Below are 20,250 nucleotides of genomic sequence, written 5' to 3' on the forward strand. Positions count from 1 at the left end.
AGTCAAAGCTGAGTAAGGTTCTCCTTTGATGGCAGTTTCCTGTATTTACTTGAATTACCTATTTCTGGTCTTTTGGGGTCCCATTACTGGGAAAATACAATTGGGACTAACAACAAGATGATAACTTGATCTTAAATAATATTTGTCAAAAAAACTTTAACGTTTATATTATATTTATCTATTAAAAACGTTATTGCAAAAAAAATGTACAAAGACCGGACTTAATGCCGTTTGACATTCTGTACCAGTGTACCAGATGGCCAAACAGAAATACTTTAAGTCGGTGGTGCGATAAAGTGCACATGCATACTGCAAAAAACATACATTAAAAATGAAATACATAAAAACAAACATGATATATAAAATACATATTGTTTATGTACATACATGAAATATCAAATTAAGATGCCCTTTTATTGATCTGCCGAAGGAAGAACCCATTCACAGCATGTTTGAATATTCTATGTTATTCGTTATTTTTAGAAAACGCATTGTAAATATTCAGACAGACTATAGACAAAAATACACAAGAATACATAATGTACCTATCATTTTGCTACAAACGATACTTTATTTTACAAATTATTTTTCAGACAAAATACATTTCAATATTGTTAACCTCTCTTTAAGTATCTTAGAAAAGGACTATCTTTATTTAAACAGTACGTCAATACCGTATAAACTACCCGTAAAATGCTAATATAGAAAGTTATATGTACCGCAGTTTCTTATATTTACAAAACTTGACATTTCACTTACCTTATACTAAGTTATTATAGAATAGGTCTATCACTAGTTTTGTGGTTAAATAATTGACATGTCCTATATTTTGCTGTTTGAGATAAACTTGAAAAAGTTAAATAACAAATTATTCACAGCAATAGAAACAATTTGTGAAAATTTTTAACGACGGGGATTGAAAATAATTCGTGAAAATGTTTAAGGAATTGTTTTTTTTTCTAATTTCAAATATATTTTAATTAAAAATATATATTATAATTATTTAAAATAAACTATTAAACTAAATAAATAAGCATGCCAAAAAATAATTATTTTTTAATACATGGCAATTGTCTTTTTTGTTTAGGTAATAAGAACCTGTTATATTACGAATAGATAGGTAATTATACTTACCTTTTTTATATTACATACGATACCTATTTTAAAAACGATTTGAATTAATGAAGGACCATATTTCAAAGCAAAGTAATGTATCTCAAGAAACCCTCTTTCCTAAAATTTTAACACGTCCAATCACAGCTTTCCGAGATAAGAGCATACATACACACAAATAACATGGGGGGACTTTATAATGTGTGTGATAGAGATCACGAGATGGCGTAAAATGTGGAATTTGATCACCCAGGTGACCAAAGTGGAATAATTCATTTTCACAATTTGCTGAACCGAATGCACAGAGAGGTGCCACTGGACCTCCGTCTAAAAATAAAATTCAGGATGATACCGGTTATTTGCCTAATCATTACATGCATTATCTTTATTTTATTCTATATTATTTTCTATAAATGTACCTACCAATTAGGTATATTAAAACTAATTATTTTACGTAATATGTCGTGGACATTATCTTCTATTTTAATAATTTAATGGAGACCTTTTCCACCCAGAAATATTTCTAAGGTAGGTATTTACACTTAGTAATATTTAAATAATTTTATTATTAAACTATTATAATATTATAAACTCGCCGAAGCAAAGAATTATGTACAAACTGGTCCAATCCGGTTAGTTTATCTTTCGATGTTATATATGTACATGGCTTAGGTTAATACTAAGTAATTTTCATTACCTTAATTACTTCCTAGTGTAGGATATAAAAAAAAACAATTTTTTTTTCAAGTAAAATTTATCGTAGGTGTATAAAAAATAATATACATACGGCCTTATTAACATATTATGCAAATTAATAGACATATTGATATATGATTAATACCAATAAGCTTTAAAAGAAATTTAATTTCAGTTGGTGATTTCGATTCCCAGTAAACAAACGATAGGTAAATCTTAAATGGAAAGTAATTAACAATAAGACGCAGAGATACGAGAATCGAGACTATACTAGGATATACTATACTATGCGAGATACTATACTTACACTATATTACATTACTAGGTTTGTTTAAGTCGTAGGTTAGGTAGGCTAAGGTCAGGATAGGCTAAAATAAAGGTTAAGCTACCGTGTCAATAGAGTTGGCCACACTTAGCTCTAAGCGGTGTGGTTCACATTGAGAGAACTTAACTGATGGTAGCATCGCTCATGCCCGTCAGAATGACCGATCATTAGGACTCTATAGTATGTTGATTTTGTGTGGGAGCGATGTTTCTGGCTCGACCGCCACCAAAGGGACGATCTCCGTCAGGCTAGGTGTTATGCCTGGGGAACCGCGGCTCCGACGATGTTGTGGTTGTGATTATGCTCGAATCAATGAAAACTTTGCTTGCGCGATTTAGACTCACTATTGATTAATGCTTTTAATTAGTTGTTAAATATTATCTACGCTCAGTGGTTGGTCATTCTGACGGACCGCTTGCTGGCTTACTCCTCCTTCATTGTCACACTCGCATTTTGTTGGCTCGCTAAACTGACTCGATAGCTTGCACAAGGTGAACGTGCTTATTCCCTTAGTCGCCTCTTACGACATCCACGGGAAAGAAATGGAGTGGTCCTATTCTAAGGTGCCGGGAACCACACGGCACATAAAGTATTTTTACACAAAATTATACATATACTGATTTAACCGATCTAATTTACCTACTACCTTGTTATGGAAAATAGACATTTGCCCAATGGCTGAATTTACACTTTACTAAATAATATTCCAATTATTCCAAAAAAGACGCTGTCTTTACCTTATTATAGAGAGTAGTTATTTGCCCAATAATTATATAACTTTCCACTTTACTGATTAATTACTTTAAATTTTGAATAACGTTTACACTGACTAGCAAACATTTCAAAGTAAAGCACTATGTATGTACACACTAGTATGTTTTATTTTTTTTAATACTTTAATATAATTTTATTATAATGCTAAGTTAAGAACTCGCGCAACGTGTTACTGACTGACTGACTTTATTACCTCCCTGTATATTATAATAATTTAAAATAAATTCCCAACTATATGCCTTCATAAAAAAGAAATATACATATATTCCAATTGTAAACTTCGCATGCATAAAATTTTGTTTATTGTAAATTGTAATTATGGAAATGGTCCATAATTTTTGAAAATCCTTTCGTTGCTCTTCCCTAAAGAACCATACTTGCCAAATTTTTATTTAGATGTTTAAGTAAATGCTGCATTGCAATTTGTTCTGTTACCGCTTCTTCTGAACTCAAGTTTAGGAGGCGGCACTAAACTTGGCTTAAAGTAATTTATTCCACGTCAACCAATGTTGTGAAACTAAAATATTTGAACATTATTACGTGTTGTCCGCTGTATATGAATAAAAAAAAATTTATTTGATTAGCTTTCTGCGATCAGTATTTTCAGTTGTATGTTTATCTGTCAGTCAGTACGCAACGCAGTAACGCAATCTTATAATATAAGTTCTAGATTTTGCCTGCAATTTCGCACAAACATTCCCGCAAAAATTTCATACGCCTAGAATTTTCGCAGGAATTCAAATATATAGACGACTATTTATATCTAATGAATTAAATATTTGAGTTATTTCAATTGGTGTGAATTGTAGCTTATTATTTTAACACTAAATTACTCGTAAGTACAAATAAGTACTTACTTTATCTACTTATATTATAAGGTATATATTCTTACATTATATGATTACACATATTAATAATTTATAAACCTACCTCACACATTCTTATCCATAGCCATAAAATAATAACAATAACTCGGTTAATATGTTTAAGATAAGTTATAAACTTTTTGTTTTCAAAGTCTTCGTTTTTTAGGTGCAAAACTTAAACTAAAATAAAAATAAGTAGGTAATTGATCATTAAGTTGCGACCGCAGAATATGAGTTTTCCCATTTTGACATTTCCCAGAACTGAGCAAGTATTGCAGATACTTGCTTTCAGACTCTTTTGAAGAGAAAGCATGTTAGGTACTACAAAGATTTATTGTATGTTACTTATCTAGATACAATGTCTAGGTTAAACGTGATAAGCATTACCACTGGCTTTAACATGTACAAAGTAGAAATAAATTTTTAAGAACTATAAAAGCTTGTTTCAAAGAAAGTTGTATCAACGAAAATTTACGAATCGTCTGATTTTCTTGATGAAATATATAATTACATTTGCCTCATTTATTTAAATGTAGAATTATTACAAATTGGAAAACAAAAAACATCACTTACATATTATTATATGCACTATCAATATTATTTTATCTATGGTAAAAGCTTGGTTCAAGACCATAGCGGGGCACACAGAAATCCCAACAGTAAGAACTCTTTTTCACTGGCGTAGAAGTTCGATGGACTTAAGCCGGATTTACATTACGGAATTAGTGGCTTGAAAATAGTTTGATTAAACTAATTTGACCAGCAATTGCACGTGTAAAAGTTCAGTTTTACAATGCATTCATTACTTTTGTGAAACTGGAGTAGTTTCGTGCGTAATTTAAATCCGGCTTTATACGCAAAGCTTCCTCGGCAGAAGATTGAACGCGGCATCATCTAGGGCTTAGTATATAATTACCACTTATAGGAGTACACCTACGCTGGAGTCTTATTTTTGTATGGCGCGAAAACGCCTGTCAGCCAATCAGAGCGCGCTATTTGAATCAGCGAACTGAACTGTCCTCTATTATGAGCGAGATAGCAGAATACATTTTGTTTTCTGATTTTAAGTTTAATGTACTTGTAATAAGGTTGTAATTTTGTTGAATTTTCATTCTGTGTGATTTAGCGATTTGTTGCGCTATTCTTTGCCGTCAAATATTTATAAGATAAGGCATATGCCTTGTTATGATCATAAATAACCCCGCAAAAAGTACCTGTATGCCGATCGAACGCCTTAGCTGGACAAAAGTTTATGTAAAACCCTTAACAGACTTCTGTGGCGGGCACAAATTTGAGATCAGCGCCATCTAGTTTCAAACATATATATGTATTATTTAACGGTATATTAGAATATGTCAACGTCTTTCAGTTGTTCGTAATTGCGGTCCCAATATCCGCCGTTGTACAGCCAGTCCTCTTGTTTGGTGTAAGGGTTTGTACCTTGACTGAACCACCTGTAATGTGAAGAACTTCTTTTAAAACTTATTACCTCATTGGACAATTTATATCATTTTACAATTTATTATAAATCAGGTGATTTCTAGATATAATTCCCTTTAAAAATGATTAGGATTAAATTTAATCCATATTTAATGTAACAAACAAACAACGTTTTGTTATTTATTAAACAACATTTGTTTAATAAATAACAAAACACGTTTATAATTTTATTTGCAATAAAAGTTATTCTACTCATATCTTTTTATCATTTGATATAAAATGGTACAGTTCCGAAGTTGAAGAAGAAAATAGAAAGAAAAATCTTTATTTGGCGCAAATAGTGACTCATATTCATAAAAATAAAAAAATACATGATGCGACCGAAAGGGTTTCCACTCAGCATATGCAAGTGTATGATGAGGTTACACAATGCGCTGATTTTCAGTGAAACCTAGTACGGAAGAGGTAATAAAAAAATTAAATAAATATAATAAACCATCATCATTTTCATGCATGTAGCAGCTATCATCGCACTCGGAGATTCATTCTTGAAACATCTTGTCATATCTTCATCGAGGACTTCTTCCGCCAAGTTAGATGAGTCTTCTGCAGCGTCGATCGTGTTTTCAGCCAAGGCAAGGGGTCAATCAATATAGGCATGTGGTAATACTTATATCAAATGACCCCCCCTTCACCGTCACACAAGTATTTTTCTTTCGTACATCTCACATCAGTAGGTCATCTTCAACAATTTCCATGACGTACGCTGTTTTGTCTTCCAATATGATGAATTCGGTCATCGCTGTATAAATGTTCTTTCTTAGTTCTTGAAAAGACCGATTACAACTACATTCAGCTCTTAGTCTTAACGATAGAATTGAGATTTAAATAGTGACGGGTTGCTTGCCCATCGCCTAAAAGAAGAATCCCAAGATTATATAACCTATCTCTTTGTCGCCTTTTACGACATACCACGCCTCTCAAATAATCACTTAGTCTTACCTTGGCTGCCACCCATCAGCATTCTTCTTCAACAGTTTCCTGGCTGTCCGCTGTTTCTCCTCCAACCTGGTCTTCTCAGCAGCAGCCCCGTCTATATCACCTTGTTCTAGAAGACGCACATCTGGTCTAAGCCTGCTGTCAGTGGGGCACAATTGACCTTTCATGTCTCGTTCCATCTCATTGAGGGACATGGCAAATTCCGTGAACTGATAATACTGGAAATATAATAATATCGAAATTTAAAAGATTTCTAGTCACTTCATATTTCTGTCATTTATGATCCAATATGGGTTAGGTTAGGTTAGGTTAGCGGAAATCAGATAGAAGTCGAATTCGTATAAAAACAAATTTACAAAGCTTCTTATTATTTTATTAGATGAATTTCTATTAAAAGCTTATCTCATTTTTCGTTATAATAATCTGTGGTAACTAAATTGTGAATTGAATTGAATAAAGCATTTACCTGTGCGCTGCTGCTTGGTCTCTGCCGAGCCTCCCAAAGTGTGACAGAATTAGGTATTTCGAAGTTGAACGTTTCATCTGACTTTGGTATATCGTCCGAGTTATCAGGCTCCTCAGGCTGTGAGGGAGAGACAAGAATATCAGAATAGTACGACCTACCAAATTTATACAAAATATTTTAATTATTGTTAATTGCATCTATGAAATAAATATTTAACCTACTAGAAAAAAAGTTTGTTGTCAGTGTACTAGTGATAGTGAAAAGATATAGTCTCTGCCTACCCATGTCATTGGGGAGAAGAAGCGTGATTTTATCCAAAATCAAAATATTCAGCCATTTTCACACGGTAAAAAAATGAAGTAAAAGTAAAAAGTAATTCAACGAACGTACCATAGGTACAAAAAAGGAAATAAAAATATAGGTAAAAGTTAAATAATAAATTGTGTTCCCCAAAAGTGTACCATCTCAGCATAATGCTGGCTGTAAACAACACGGTACACAGCCAGCGCTGATCTTCCCTGGGTGGTGACATCAGGAAAATTCACACATTACGAATACAAAGAATCAATTACTTTTCAATACATTTTTATTTTAAAATGCTTCTTCAACGTGTGGTTCCCGGCACCAATAATAAAAAGAATAGGACCACTCCATCTCGTTCCAAATTGATGTCGTAAAAGGCGACTAAGGGATAGGCTTATAAACTTGGGATTATTTTAGGCAATGGGCTAGCAACCTGTCACTATTTGAATCTCAATTCCATCATAAAGCCAAACAGCTGAACGTGGCCTATAAGTCAAGACTGTAGGCTCTGTCTACCCCGCAAGGGATATAGACGTGATTATATGTATGTATGTATGCTTCTTTCCAAATTACTTACATCTTGAACAGACATGGACCTCAGTGCGCCAACTTTGAAGCTGTTAAGTTTGGCGAGGACCTTCTTTGGAGTGTGCGAGGGTGTCTGCTGGGTGGCTTCTTCACCACGTTCCTTGGCCCACTGCTCGTACGCAGACGCGCTGCAGCTCTTGATGTATTCTGTCCATTTGCCGTAAAGGAAGCGTATCTTCTTCTTACTGTTAAAGAAAAAGTGTGTTACATTAATTACCAATTTCACAACATGGGATGGAGTGGTAAGAAAATAATATTTATGATGTACAAGCAGTTCTTGATTGATTCTGTTAAGATTTAGATTTTTTCAATGAGTTTTATACATCTAGATCTTCGATCAAAAATCTAGATCCATAAAGAGAAAATTTACTGAATTTCTTTTTGAATCTTCCCAATTTCTTTTTTTAGAAATAATGGTTAATAATTAAAGATCTGAATGTTATCAATCAATATCTTTACAGTAAATAATAAAAATAATTCTTCACACACAACTAGTTACCAAACAGCGGAAGAATAATCTCCTCTCGTAACTGATTTGGTAAAATATCAAACAGAAGGCAGGCACATTACTGCTTTATACTCACTGAGAATCAAGAATGAACCCATCCACCCTGTGCAGATCTCTATTGTTGAACCCAGCTGGTTTGAAGGACAGGTTGGCCCTGAGCCCGGAGCCGCCATGGCAGACCACCTCCATGTTGCCGTACTGCTCGATCCAGAGCTTGCCCACGATCACGTTGTGGACGCAGCAGTTCACATTGCTCCAGGTGTATGCTTCGCCCCATCTGCGAATTAACCGGTTACAAACGTCATCCTTCCAAAGATAATTCAGAGAGTCCCATTTGTACGCGGGCTTAAACTGGTTGATATTATTCGTGGACGCAATAAGCTCAGGTGTCAATGCTTTTGTTGTCATAATTTAGCCATGATCGTCGATTCGTCAATACTGTCTCGATCTCTCAATTGCGATTGTAACTATTTTATGTAAAACTACTTACTAGCAGCTATCATTTAGAGTGGACCAAAAAGTATCATATATCGGACCAGAGGTGTCCAGGCCGAAGGTTCAAATCCACATGAACAAGGTTGAAATCCACAAAACATAGATAAGAGACTCACCTCGGTAGCTCAACAGTGACGTGTCCTTTAGGCTGGATCTCCACACTCTTTCCGCAGAACTTCAGTTTAGGGTGAACAGAACCGTGAAAAACAAAATGGGGACTGTCAGCGTGGAACGCTGACACGGGTGGGTGATGCGAAACCTGCAAATCAAACAATATTAATTAGTTCTTCCTTTTACAGACTTGAATCACCTCGTGACCAGACCTCGTACCGTTAGTCCAGTTAGCGTCTTCACCGTTAGTAGGGGAACCATATAAATACTGAAGTCAAGGCCTGGAGTAGGTTGGTTATATTGTTTGGATAGATACTACTCTATTGAAACGCTACTCAGAATTTCTGCTTCTTATAATTAGTTGAAAATTTAAGTGCGCTTGACTTCAATCTGCCTGTTGGAAACCAAGGGTGGTAGACGTAAGCTCAAATAAATTCTGTTCACTCTTATCTTATAAATCAGCAAGTTGTAAAATTAAGTATTAGATCAGGAAACAGAGAACATATGCGTTGATGAGAGAGAGAGAGCAGTAGAAATAGAAGAAAGCAACCCTACCTGCTCACAGACGGCTCTGAACTCTGGGCGCTCGAGCTCGTAGGTCTCCCCCAGCAACGGGTTGAACGGTTTGCCCAGGCGCTCCCAGTTCGAGGCCAGGGCGCTCACCGCGAACGCTGAGGAAAAGCAATTGCTTAATATATACCATCTTTGTTGATAACGGAGGTGTGCAGTATGTGGATTCCAGCTACTTCAGGATTGGACCACTGGAGGAAATAGCGACATACAAAAAAAACAGGTGACTTTCTTCACAAGTTAATAATCTGGTGATCTTCTTTTGCAGTGTTGTTTTGTTGTATCCATCGGCGATTTTAGTTGGTAATTCACAAAGACACTGGTATAGAAAAAAACCGATGTCAATATTGCGAACAAGACATCAGCTTTTTTCTATTCAGCGCCTTGCGATATCTTCTCTTCATTTGTTTTCGAGACTTCAACCACCTGTAAAGTTGAAAACTCTACACCAAATTATATTTCAAATTTTACGAGTTCATGGAAAAATGTTACGTCGTATGTATTCGGATGTTTATCTATATAATTATTTATTATAAAATATAGTATCGTTGAGTTAGTATCTCGTAACACAAGTCTCGAACTTCGAGGCTAACTCAATCTGTGTAATTTGTCCCGTATGTATTTATTTATGTCTTTCTCACTTTCCCTTTTGTCTAGAAAGTACCTATATGTGAAGTAGTTCCTCTGTAAGTTAAAAAATGCAAATCACACCAAAAAACTTGAAGAGAGTTTCCAATTCATCGGCTTTCCGTAGTTATCATCGATGATCCTTGTTGTAAGAACGCAAAGTCACTGGTACAGAAAAAAAATGATGTCAGTATGAACAAACAAGACATCAGCTTTTTTCTATTCAGCGCCTCGCGAAGTCTTCCTCTTGAAGTCTTCTCTTTTAAGATGAATGACAAACAAGTTGAAACAAGACAAACCCATCGATCATAGTAAATGATGTATGTACGCAAAGTCACTGGTACAGAAAAAAACCGATGTCAATATTACACAAAAGACATCAGCTTTTTTCTATTCAGCGTCTTGCGATATCTTCCTCTTCATGTCTCATTTTCCTTTCTCTTCATTTTCCCTTGATGATAAATGACAAACTTATCGATCATGTTAAGTGCTGTTAGTACGCAAAGTCACTGGTACAGAAAAAAACCGGTGTCAGTATTACAGAAAAGACATCAGCTTTTTTCTATTCAGCGCCTTGCGATATCTTCCTCTTCATGTCTCATTTTCCTTTCTCTTCATTTTTTCTTGATGATAAATGACAAACCCATCAATTATAGTAAATGATGTATGTACGCAAAGACACTGGTACAGAAAAAAACCGATGTCAATATTACACAAAAGACATCAGCTTTTTTCTATTCAGCGCCTTGCGATATCTTCGTCTTCAAGTCTTCTCTTGATAATAAATGAAAAACAAGATCAACCCATCGACGATATAAAATGTTGTATGTACGCTAAATCACTGGTACAGAAAAAAAATGATGTCAGTATGAACAAACAAGACATCAGCTTTTTTCTATTCAGTGCCTTGCGATGCCTTCGTCTTCAAGTCTTCTCTTGATGATAAAAATGACAAACAAGTTGAAAAATGCTAAATTAATCGATTATAGGAAATGCTGCATGTACGCAAAGTCACTGGTACAGAAAAAAACCGATGTCAATATTACACAAGACATCAGCTTTTTTCTATTCAGCCCCTTGCGATGTCTTCGTCTTCAAGTCTTCTCTTGATGGTAAATGACAAACAAGTTGAAACAAGCTAAAATAATCGATTATAGGAAATGCTGCATGCACGCAAAGTCACTGGTACAGAAAAAAACCGATGTCAATATTACACAAGAATCAGCTTTTTTCTATTCAGCGTCTTGCGATGTCTTCGTCTTTAAGTCTTCTCTTGATGGTAAATGACAAACAAGGTGAAACAAATGAAAATAATCGATTATAGGAAATTCTGCGTGTACGCAAAGTCACTGGTACAGAAAAAAACCGATGTCAATATTACACAAAACATCAGCTTTTTTTTATTCAGCGCCTTGCGATGTCTTCGTTTTCAAGTCTTCTCTTGATGGTAAATGACAAACAAGTTGAAACAAGTTAAAATAATCGATTATAAGAAATGGTGTAAGTACGCAAAGTCACTGGTACAGAAAAAAAATGATGTCAGTATACACAAACAAGACATCAGCTTTTTTCTATTCAGCGCCTTGCGATGTCTTTCTTCCTCTTCATGTCTTCGCCTCCATTAAAATTAAATGCATGAATATAAAAACATATTAAAACTGGTACAAACAAATCAACATTTAAATTAGGTGATCCTAAAATGCAGCCATGTAAGTATTATACAATCTCAACCAACTTGTTAAAATTTTATAGATAAAAAAGAATTCACGAGACTGAGTCTGCCTGCTCCAAGGCTATTCTCAGTAAATGCGCATACTCCAGGTACTCCGGCAAAGGCAGTGGCTGGTTGAATCACCACCAACATCGTGATCATTTTGGACCCTTAATTTGTCTACTGCTGTTATACCAACTAAAAAACTTTAAGTCTTCAACCCGCTATGTATTTCATCCGCGAGACTGGGTTCATGTGCTCAGAGGCCATTCTCAGCAGATGGAAATACTCCAAGTCCTCTAGCGTCCTCTGAAGGAAAGACTGCGTGTTGTTGAAAACCACTGACATCGTGATCTTCTTGGACTTCTAATTCACCTACTACTATATCAACAAAAGACTAGAAATCTTCAACTTACCCGCTATATACTCCATCCGCGAGACCGGATCCGTCTGCTCCGAGGCCATTCTCAGCAGATGGGCGTACTCCAGGTACTCCAGCATCCTCTGGAGGAAAGACAGCGGCTCGTTGAACACCACCGGCATCGTGATCTTCGACAGCTCCTTGCCAACGCAATTCTTCAGCACCGACCACAGGGAGAAGTCCCCCCGGCTGAATTGGGCGACTGGGAGCGAGGTTCTGGGGGCAAAGAAGTATTTATGGTGAGTTACTCTATCAGATAGCATACATACATATAGTTACATCTATATCCCTTACGGGGTCGACAGAGCCAATAGTCTCGAAAAGCTGCTCGGCTTGATGATGGAATTGAGATCCAAATAGTGATAGGTTGCTAGCCCATTGCCTAAAAAAATGGATCGCAATTTTATAAGCCTATCCCTTAGTCGCCTTTTACGACATCCATGGGAAGGAGATGGAATGGTCCTATTCTTTTTGTATTGGTGCCGGGAACCACACGGCAGTCATTATACATGAATTTATTATTTACATGTCATTCGTTTTCACTTAATGAATTCCATAAAGGGGCTAGGACAAATGCTTAGCATTCAATTACCATTTCTTTATGGCCAATAACTTTTAGTAATTTAAATATACGTACGTATACAACAAGAATATGGATATTAACATTCACGTCTTGCCTATTGTTCTGACCGCCTTACATTTCTGTCTTTTCTTATACATACATATGGTCACGTCTATGTCCCTTGCGGGGTAGACAGAGCCAACAGTCTTGAAAAGACTGAATGTCCACGTTCAGCTATCTGGCTTAATAATAGAATTGAGCAAATTTCAAATAGTGACAGGTTGCTAGCCCATCGCCTAAAAAGAATCCCAAGTTTGTAAGCCTATCCCTTATTCTTTAGAAAACAAAGCGATCATGGCGTCATCGATTTATTTATTTCAGTATATTTAAATAAATGGATAGACTCCTTCATCTTCTTATTCCTCATGGCTTTATTCCCGGTAAAATCCTCACCTCTCTACAGAGGAGCCCGAGGCGCTCTTTTTAGCTATGATCCTGAAATGGATACATAAGTCAGGTTTTAAAACGAAGCGACTTCCTTAACCTTTTCAGAATCTTACTCGTACTTATATTGGATCATGGTTATAACAACGTTATAGAAATCCCTTACACCCTGTATATATATACAACAAAAGGTAGGTACGGAATCCCTAAAAAGGTTCCCGTTCAAGGCCGCCTGTTCCGGATCAATACTCTGCCGGAAGTAACCGGGACTGCGAGACGGTAGGTCGTTCCTGATTCCCGTGAATTATGACTTTATTCCAGCTGCTCATTGTAGGAGGGGGTATAACTCAAAATATTGTTACGTACATGTAATTTTTTACGTCTACGTGTATTTTTTACAGACAATTGTAATAAACCTTGGTATATTTTTTATTCCTTCTCCTGGCTGTAGTTCCGGTTACATCCTCACCACTCTGGAGAGGAGCCCGGGGCATGCCTTTGACTATGGATCCTGGATTGGATAAGTCAGGTTTTTACACGAAGCGACCGTAAGAGCATCGGTTTGTATTCAAAGTTGTAGGTACTTATCTTCGAAAACAGTCATTGATAAATGGCCGAGGTGGGATTTGAACTTATGTCTTTTATGCGTATCACGCAATTTAATCGGGCACCTTGCCCTTGTTTGATTCGACCATTTTCGATTCCTGTATTTTTTACATTATGTAAGACCAGAATGACCCGTCAGATAAAAACTTTTACGGGATTTTCGAAAGTTTTTCACTGTTCTTAATATAAATTACAAAAAAAAAAACAAGTCATATTTACACCAAATACACACGGTAAACCCGGAAACAAAGCTAGTTTCATAAAACGCAGCAGGATCGGGACTGCCCAGGTACTAAGTTTGTCCTTGGCCCAATTCTTACGACCGCATTCTTACATTTGGGCCACAGGAATCATACCGCGTGAATCCTTATTTACATACATACATACAGATAATCCTTATTTACCGCCGAATGTAAAGGTGTTTCGAGTCATTGTCATTTCGTTCGTTCATAATAATTTATCTCGCTCTTGGCTGAAGATTCCAATAAAACATACGTCTACATGATACATTTTTTCTTTTATTAAATTTTATAATAATTATAATTTCCTTACATGCTGAAATGATATATTTAGTAACTCTGTTTTTCATTGAGACAAATTTGGTACAAAGATAGACCCAACTACTTATATCAGCTTATTGGTCCAGTTTCAGTATTTACTTCAATAAATGTTATCATTTTATTTTTTCCTTTTTTATATTTTATCTGTATATATGTGTCTATGTATACTACGTATCAGCCAATACATAATAATACAAGTTGATATAAGTACCTTTAAAATTCAGCTCTGATTTTCCAATTTTAATCATAGTAGGTATTATCTCTAATGAAGGCTGTGAGTTTATATTTCAGTGGTGACCCTCTGTTCAGTTGTCACGTACGATACCTACTTCATTAATTTAAGGCAAATTGATATCAAAAACTACATTTAGTTGGATGAGCAATTAATATTAAATGCAGTCCATTAGTTTCCTAGTAAACATTCCGTATTGATCCACTGAGCGACCTTGCATAGGGGCACAATTGACTATATAAAACTTGATTATAAGTTTGTACAGCTATAATTTAAATCTTTTATCTCATCAATCATCTGCGTTAGTTTAACCAGCTATTGGCATTTATTGTTTTTTTTTGTAACCCATGTATATAATCTGTCTTAACTCAATCTATGTAACTTTGTTGTTAGAATCGCTTAAATATTTTCACACAGACAGATTAGTTAAACTTTAACGTTGTTGTTAAAGAGTGTTTACAATAAGTCTAAGTAACATAGATCGATAGGTTTATCATATTAAAGTCATTTCACGTCTCAGTAAATAATTAAATCAGCAGGATTTGCAATAAACGACTACACACGAGCGGTGCCAAGTCCAAAAACTAGTCTCAAAATAAATCCTCGCACATTTTCGTACACCTATCTACTTCATCGACTTAACCGACATTCAGTTAGCGCCTAAACAAATCCCTCACAGTCTCATACCACTTTCCCTTTCCCGGGAGCCCCCTTATCCCCCAAGGTCGTTAGTATTGATCGAAATTAGCCTCCTCAAACATCGGGGTCCCAACCCTGCCGTCAGCTGATTTCATTCATATTTGAGACGCTCTTTTGTAAGCGGTATCTTTGTAAATTTACCTTAAATAATACTTTATAGGTAGGTACCTGCACAATAAATGCGTAATTGTAATTTGATTTCCGAGTAGGTTTTTAAGCATATAATCCAAAAAAAAAACAAACTATTATTAAAGTGTCCTTCCTCTACAACTACCATTTAAATGAGTTTTGCAAAGGTTAGTGTTGCAAAATTTCTCGCAAATTTATTATAACGCAAAACAACAATATACTTGACTACTTGAATTCTTCATTATGTGTACGTAGATTATAAAATATTCTTGTATTTATTTTAATAAAGGTTAAGATGAACGACTTCTTAGCGAGACGAAGATAGTTCAATTTTTAAAAATTTAATTTTGCGCTAGATAATATTTCTAATGCTATCAAATAACTCGAAGCCAACATAATTTTATAATTGGTTTTTGTTTTCAGTTATAAAATATTAGCTTAGATTTTTCCTTTCAATACAAAATACTTAAGTAATTTTATAGTCAAGCATTATGTACTCCTATTACTTACATTTGACCTGTAGCAGAAACTGCTTTATTATCTCAAAAAACTCAATCCTAACTATTATAAAGGCGAAAGTTTGTATGGATGTTTGTTACTCTTTCACGCAAAAACTACTGAACCGATTACCATGAAATTTGGTATGTAGGTAGCTGAAGACCCAGAATAACACATAGGCTACTTTTTATCCCAGAGTTCCCGCGGGATTGATAGGGTTTCCATGCGGACGAAGTCGCGGGCGGCCTCTAGTCAAGAATAACGCGAATTGAAACAAAAAAGAAGATCAATTTTCAAATAGGTTCTTATTTCAAATTCAATTTCGCATCAGACCTACGCGACCGACATTGGCAGCAAATACAGTTTTAATAAACACATAACTTCAGGCCAATGTAGGCTAGACATCCCGTCGGCGGGCTGGGCCGCGTTGATTGGCTGTTGCTGCATTCGAAATTCAATTTCCGCCATTTTCTACCACCTTCGCTTCAAACATCAGACTCGCCTGTTCACACCCGTTAGGCAAATATGTTGGATATATACCTCTGTACTTTTAGAATTTATAGATGTCCTATTTCTCATTACGGCGTGTTCCTGAATGGATTCTGAAGCCTGTATGCTAAAGTTCCGCTTATATACAGAATATTAAGTAATAATTAAGTTATTTAAAAATTTGTCTTTATTTTGCCTGGAGTCCTGATTCTTCTGATTCCAGGTTATCTTATTATCAGCGAGTCCAGACTAACCTACATCCGTTACTAAATCCAATACCTAACCCAGCTAGAATCACGAGACACCAACCGGCGACATTACTCAGTCTCTTATCGTACATTACTGCGAACGCTTTCCGGAGGGGTAGGCAGAAACTACATCTATCCACCTGCCACGATGCCTGCATACATTTTTGGCTTAATCTATGTTCATAATTTCTGTATACGCAACCTTTCCATTCCTACGACATCATTCACACTTTCCCTGCATATTTGCTTAGTAAACCTGCATTCATCCTTTCCACGTGGCCAAACCATCTAAACAATCTTTTCTATTCCTGTCACAGTAAATCTACTAAAATATGAAAAGAAAATATTATACCTAGGTAGATAGCATCCATAAGAGAATGCCTAATGCCTTATTCCATTATGATCGTCTACGTCTAAAGATGGATCACTCAATTTATTTCCACAATCCAAATTGGCTTTTTACGCCTAAGTGATTCTTATCTGCCAGAGCTTTTCTGATGTTTTTGTAAATTATGTTTATCTTGCTGCCAAATTTCTTTTATAAATAGGTATTTTTTTTTTTATATAATATCTACGGCATCATCATATAATTAAACCTGTTTGTTCTTTTTCCTCTTAGCGTAAGTCTAAGTTATAGTATATCATCTTCTCTTTGAAGAGGAGCTTGGTGTGCGTCTTTGACCATGATCCAAGATCGAGTGAGTCAGGTTTCTACACGAAACGTCACTCACCTAACCATCGCAAGACGTTTAACTAATTTATTAACCGAACGAACGAAGCGAGTGAGGTCTACCAATCAACTTGGGGCGAAAACACATTTTTTTTATATGTATGTTTGTGCCGCGATAACTTTCGAACCGTTGGTCTGATTTTGATGAAATTTAGGGACCTGTCACAAAAAAATTTCAATTTCATATGGCAATAAAATCGATAGAAACGCTTTTGAGATAATCACAATTAAGTAAAAATTATCAGTGTTCGCGTTGTCAAAATTCGCGGCGAACAATTAGTTTTATTTCGTACAATTTATGGGGACGTACATTTATGATTGAGGTATAAAATCAACGGTACTTAACCTCCGCTTTACGGCCTGGCGAATAGCGTGTAACCGATATTTTATTACTGACTATATCAAATCTTATTGTTCTGTCATGATGTCATTCATATCATAAAAATATAATACAAAATCAACATACATACATATGGTAACGTCCATGTCCCTTGCGGGGTAGACAGAGCCAACAGTCTTGAAAAGACTGAATGGCCACGTTCAGCTATTTGGCTTAATGATAGAATTGATATTCAAATAGTGACAGGTTGCTAGCCCATCGCCTAAAAAGAATCCCAAGTTTGTAAGCCTATCCCTTAGTCGCCTTTAACGACATCCATAGGAAAGAGATGGAGTGGTCCTATTCATTTTGTATTGGTGCCGGGAACCATACGGCACAAAATCAAACAAATCAAAATTAGTTTTTGACGTCAAACAAAAGCTTTCCAATATGTTAAAAAAATTCAAAAATTTCGCGTGAAGTACTTTTAAACACCTCGAAGCGAGGGAGGAGACCTATGCCCCAGTGATGGAAAGTTCGCTAAACGCGAACAAGATATATAATAGTCAGAAATAGAAAGGTAGGTGGGCGGTAAAACCCGATTTCCATTTAATAAATAAAAAGTTATTATACACAAAGTTAATGTGGCACTGGGCAGTTTAATTACGTACATTTAATCCAGTCAGGCCGAGTTCGTACGACAAAGTCTTACGAAATTGACAGCACGATACACGAGCCCTAACGAAAGTGTGATACTTATACAGGTATACAGGTTGACTGGTAAATTGCGTCGCATATTGAAAGGGAAAACATACATACATATGGTCACGTCTATATCCCTTATGGGGTAGACAGAGCCAACAGTCTTGAAAAGACTGATAGGCCACGTTCGGCTATTTGGCTTAATGATAGAATTGAGATTGGGAAACATCCATGGGAATGATATGAAGTGGTTATATCCTAGAGTGCCGAAATCTACACGGCACTAGTGATATGTAGTTTTTATATTTTATAAAATTATGATTTCCTTCAAGGATATAAATTCTTTCCAATCAGTCTCCATATAAATTCTTTTTAAATTATGTAATTTTGGAATAAGCAAAATTTTAACTAGGTCCTTAAATATGAACCGCGATTTACCAGTCATCCTGTTTAAACATATATACGAACAAACATGAAAAGCACTTACCTGTATTTACACTGCTCAGCAGCATTATCTTCCATCTTACAGTAGCACAATCAGTCAGTTTCGGCCGTCGACGTGACCGAACAGACACACAAACAGTCAGTGACACTTGTATATTATTTTATATCCATTGTCTTATGAGGGGCGTGCTGTGTGAATGATTGGATTGTGAAGGTTATGTTAGGCTTAGTTTATTTATTTTTTATTTGTTTATTTAAACTTTATGCACGTAAAATGTACAGCAGGTGGACTTAATGCCACAAGGCATTCTCTGCCAGTCGAACCTTCGGACCAAACTGAGATGGATGTACGGGTGGTGCAATGACTTTAAAAAAAATTAATAGACTGATAGGCCACGTTCAGCTATTTGGCTTAACATTAAATTATTACATATAACTAGTTTAATTCTTAAAGGTCTTCAATCATAGGTCATAAATGTCTTGGTTAGGTCTCCGTTAAGGATAATTTTCACACACGCTGTAGGTATGTATGAAGAAAAAAATATTTTACAAAGGAATTTATTGAGGTTTTATGATGAAGGCTCTACTCATGCCTAAGGGCTACCTAGGTGGTAACGTGAATTCCCTTTGAAGATTAAATCTAAAAAGTCTAGAAACCAAGGGTAAGAAACATAATAATTTAAACTAAGCCTAGCATAAAAGTGTCTGAACTTTGGAGTGGAAATACAAACAATGTGGAGATGTTGTGATGTGAACAATGTGTGATGATAGTTATGTGTATTGACAAATAATTAAAATAATTTGATGAAGTTACCTGGTAAGTACAATAAAGTGTACGCAAGTGTAATATATAAATTATAGGGGGTGAAAAGTAGCCTGAATTGCTTCGAGAAAAGGATGGTACGGCCGTGCCGCTTTTTTTTGCTCGACTTGGCGGGGGCACTGCCGTGTCCCCAGATACTTAAGTTTATAATATTTCTTAGAATTTTATACAAAGTCCTGAGAGTGTTGAACATACATGTATGTATGTTTTATCTTATCAAAATCATGCCATTTTCCCGGAGGGGTAGGCAGAGACTACATCTTTCCACTTGCCACGATCTCTGCATACTTTATTAGCTTTCGTATCTTGATCAAATTAAGCACGTCCTGGCAAATAGTCAGGTCAAGAGTTCCCGAAACCGCCGAGCTTGCATGAAGAGAGTTATGAATGTGGATGAAGCGAAGATAAAACATAACAAAACAAAACAGAAACTCAATTATAACAAGTTTGCGTTTGCGGCTCCGCCCGTGTGAAAAGTACCCTATATCCTTCTCCATACACAACACAACCTTTATATATAACCTAACTTAATTTCACCAAGATCAGCATTAGTTTTGACGTGAAAAACAGACAAACAAACCACTTTCACATTTTTTATATTACAATGGGTTCACATCCGTTCACCGCAGCCGGTGGTCGTCTATGCTCTGTGTTTAAATTCAATCAAAACTCGTACACCCTTGCCTAACTAAATAATTAATCAACTTGAAACTAATTAATTGTGTAGATGAAGGGGTGAGGTTTGGGCGTCG

General features: G+C 35.8%; 1 protein-coding gene across 1 annotated transcript; it reads right to left on the reverse strand.

Annotated features, from left to right (window-relative positions):
- Positions 1 to 4,927: 4,927 nt before the first annotated feature.
- LOC106129775 (oxysterol-binding protein-related protein 1) lies at positions 4,928 to 18,835 on the reverse strand. The gene is made up of 9 exons (XM_060951660.1): positions 18,719 to 18,835; positions 12,009 to 12,229; positions 9,240 to 9,355; positions 8,690 to 8,832; positions 8,155 to 8,355; positions 7,560 to 7,755; positions 6,680 to 6,796; positions 6,217 to 6,431; positions 4,928 to 5,228 (listed from the first exon to the last, which is right to left on the reverse strand). The coding sequence occupies exons 1-9, from the start codon at positions 18,751 to 18,753 to the stop codon at positions 5,120 to 5,122; spliced, it is 1,353 nt and encodes a 450-aa protein (XP_060807643.1). The 5' UTR covers positions 18,754 to 18,835; the 3' UTR covers positions 4,928 to 5,119.
- Positions 18,836 to 20,250: the final 1,415 nt, after the last annotated feature.

This window comes from Amyelois transitella, chromosome 3 (genome assembly GCF_032362555.1).
Source record: "Amyelois transitella isolate CPQ chromosome 3, ilAmyTran1.1, whole genome shotgun sequence".
NCBI classification, from domain to species: domain Eukaryota; kingdom Metazoa; phylum Arthropoda; class Insecta; order Lepidoptera; family Pyralidae; genus Amyelois; species Amyelois transitella.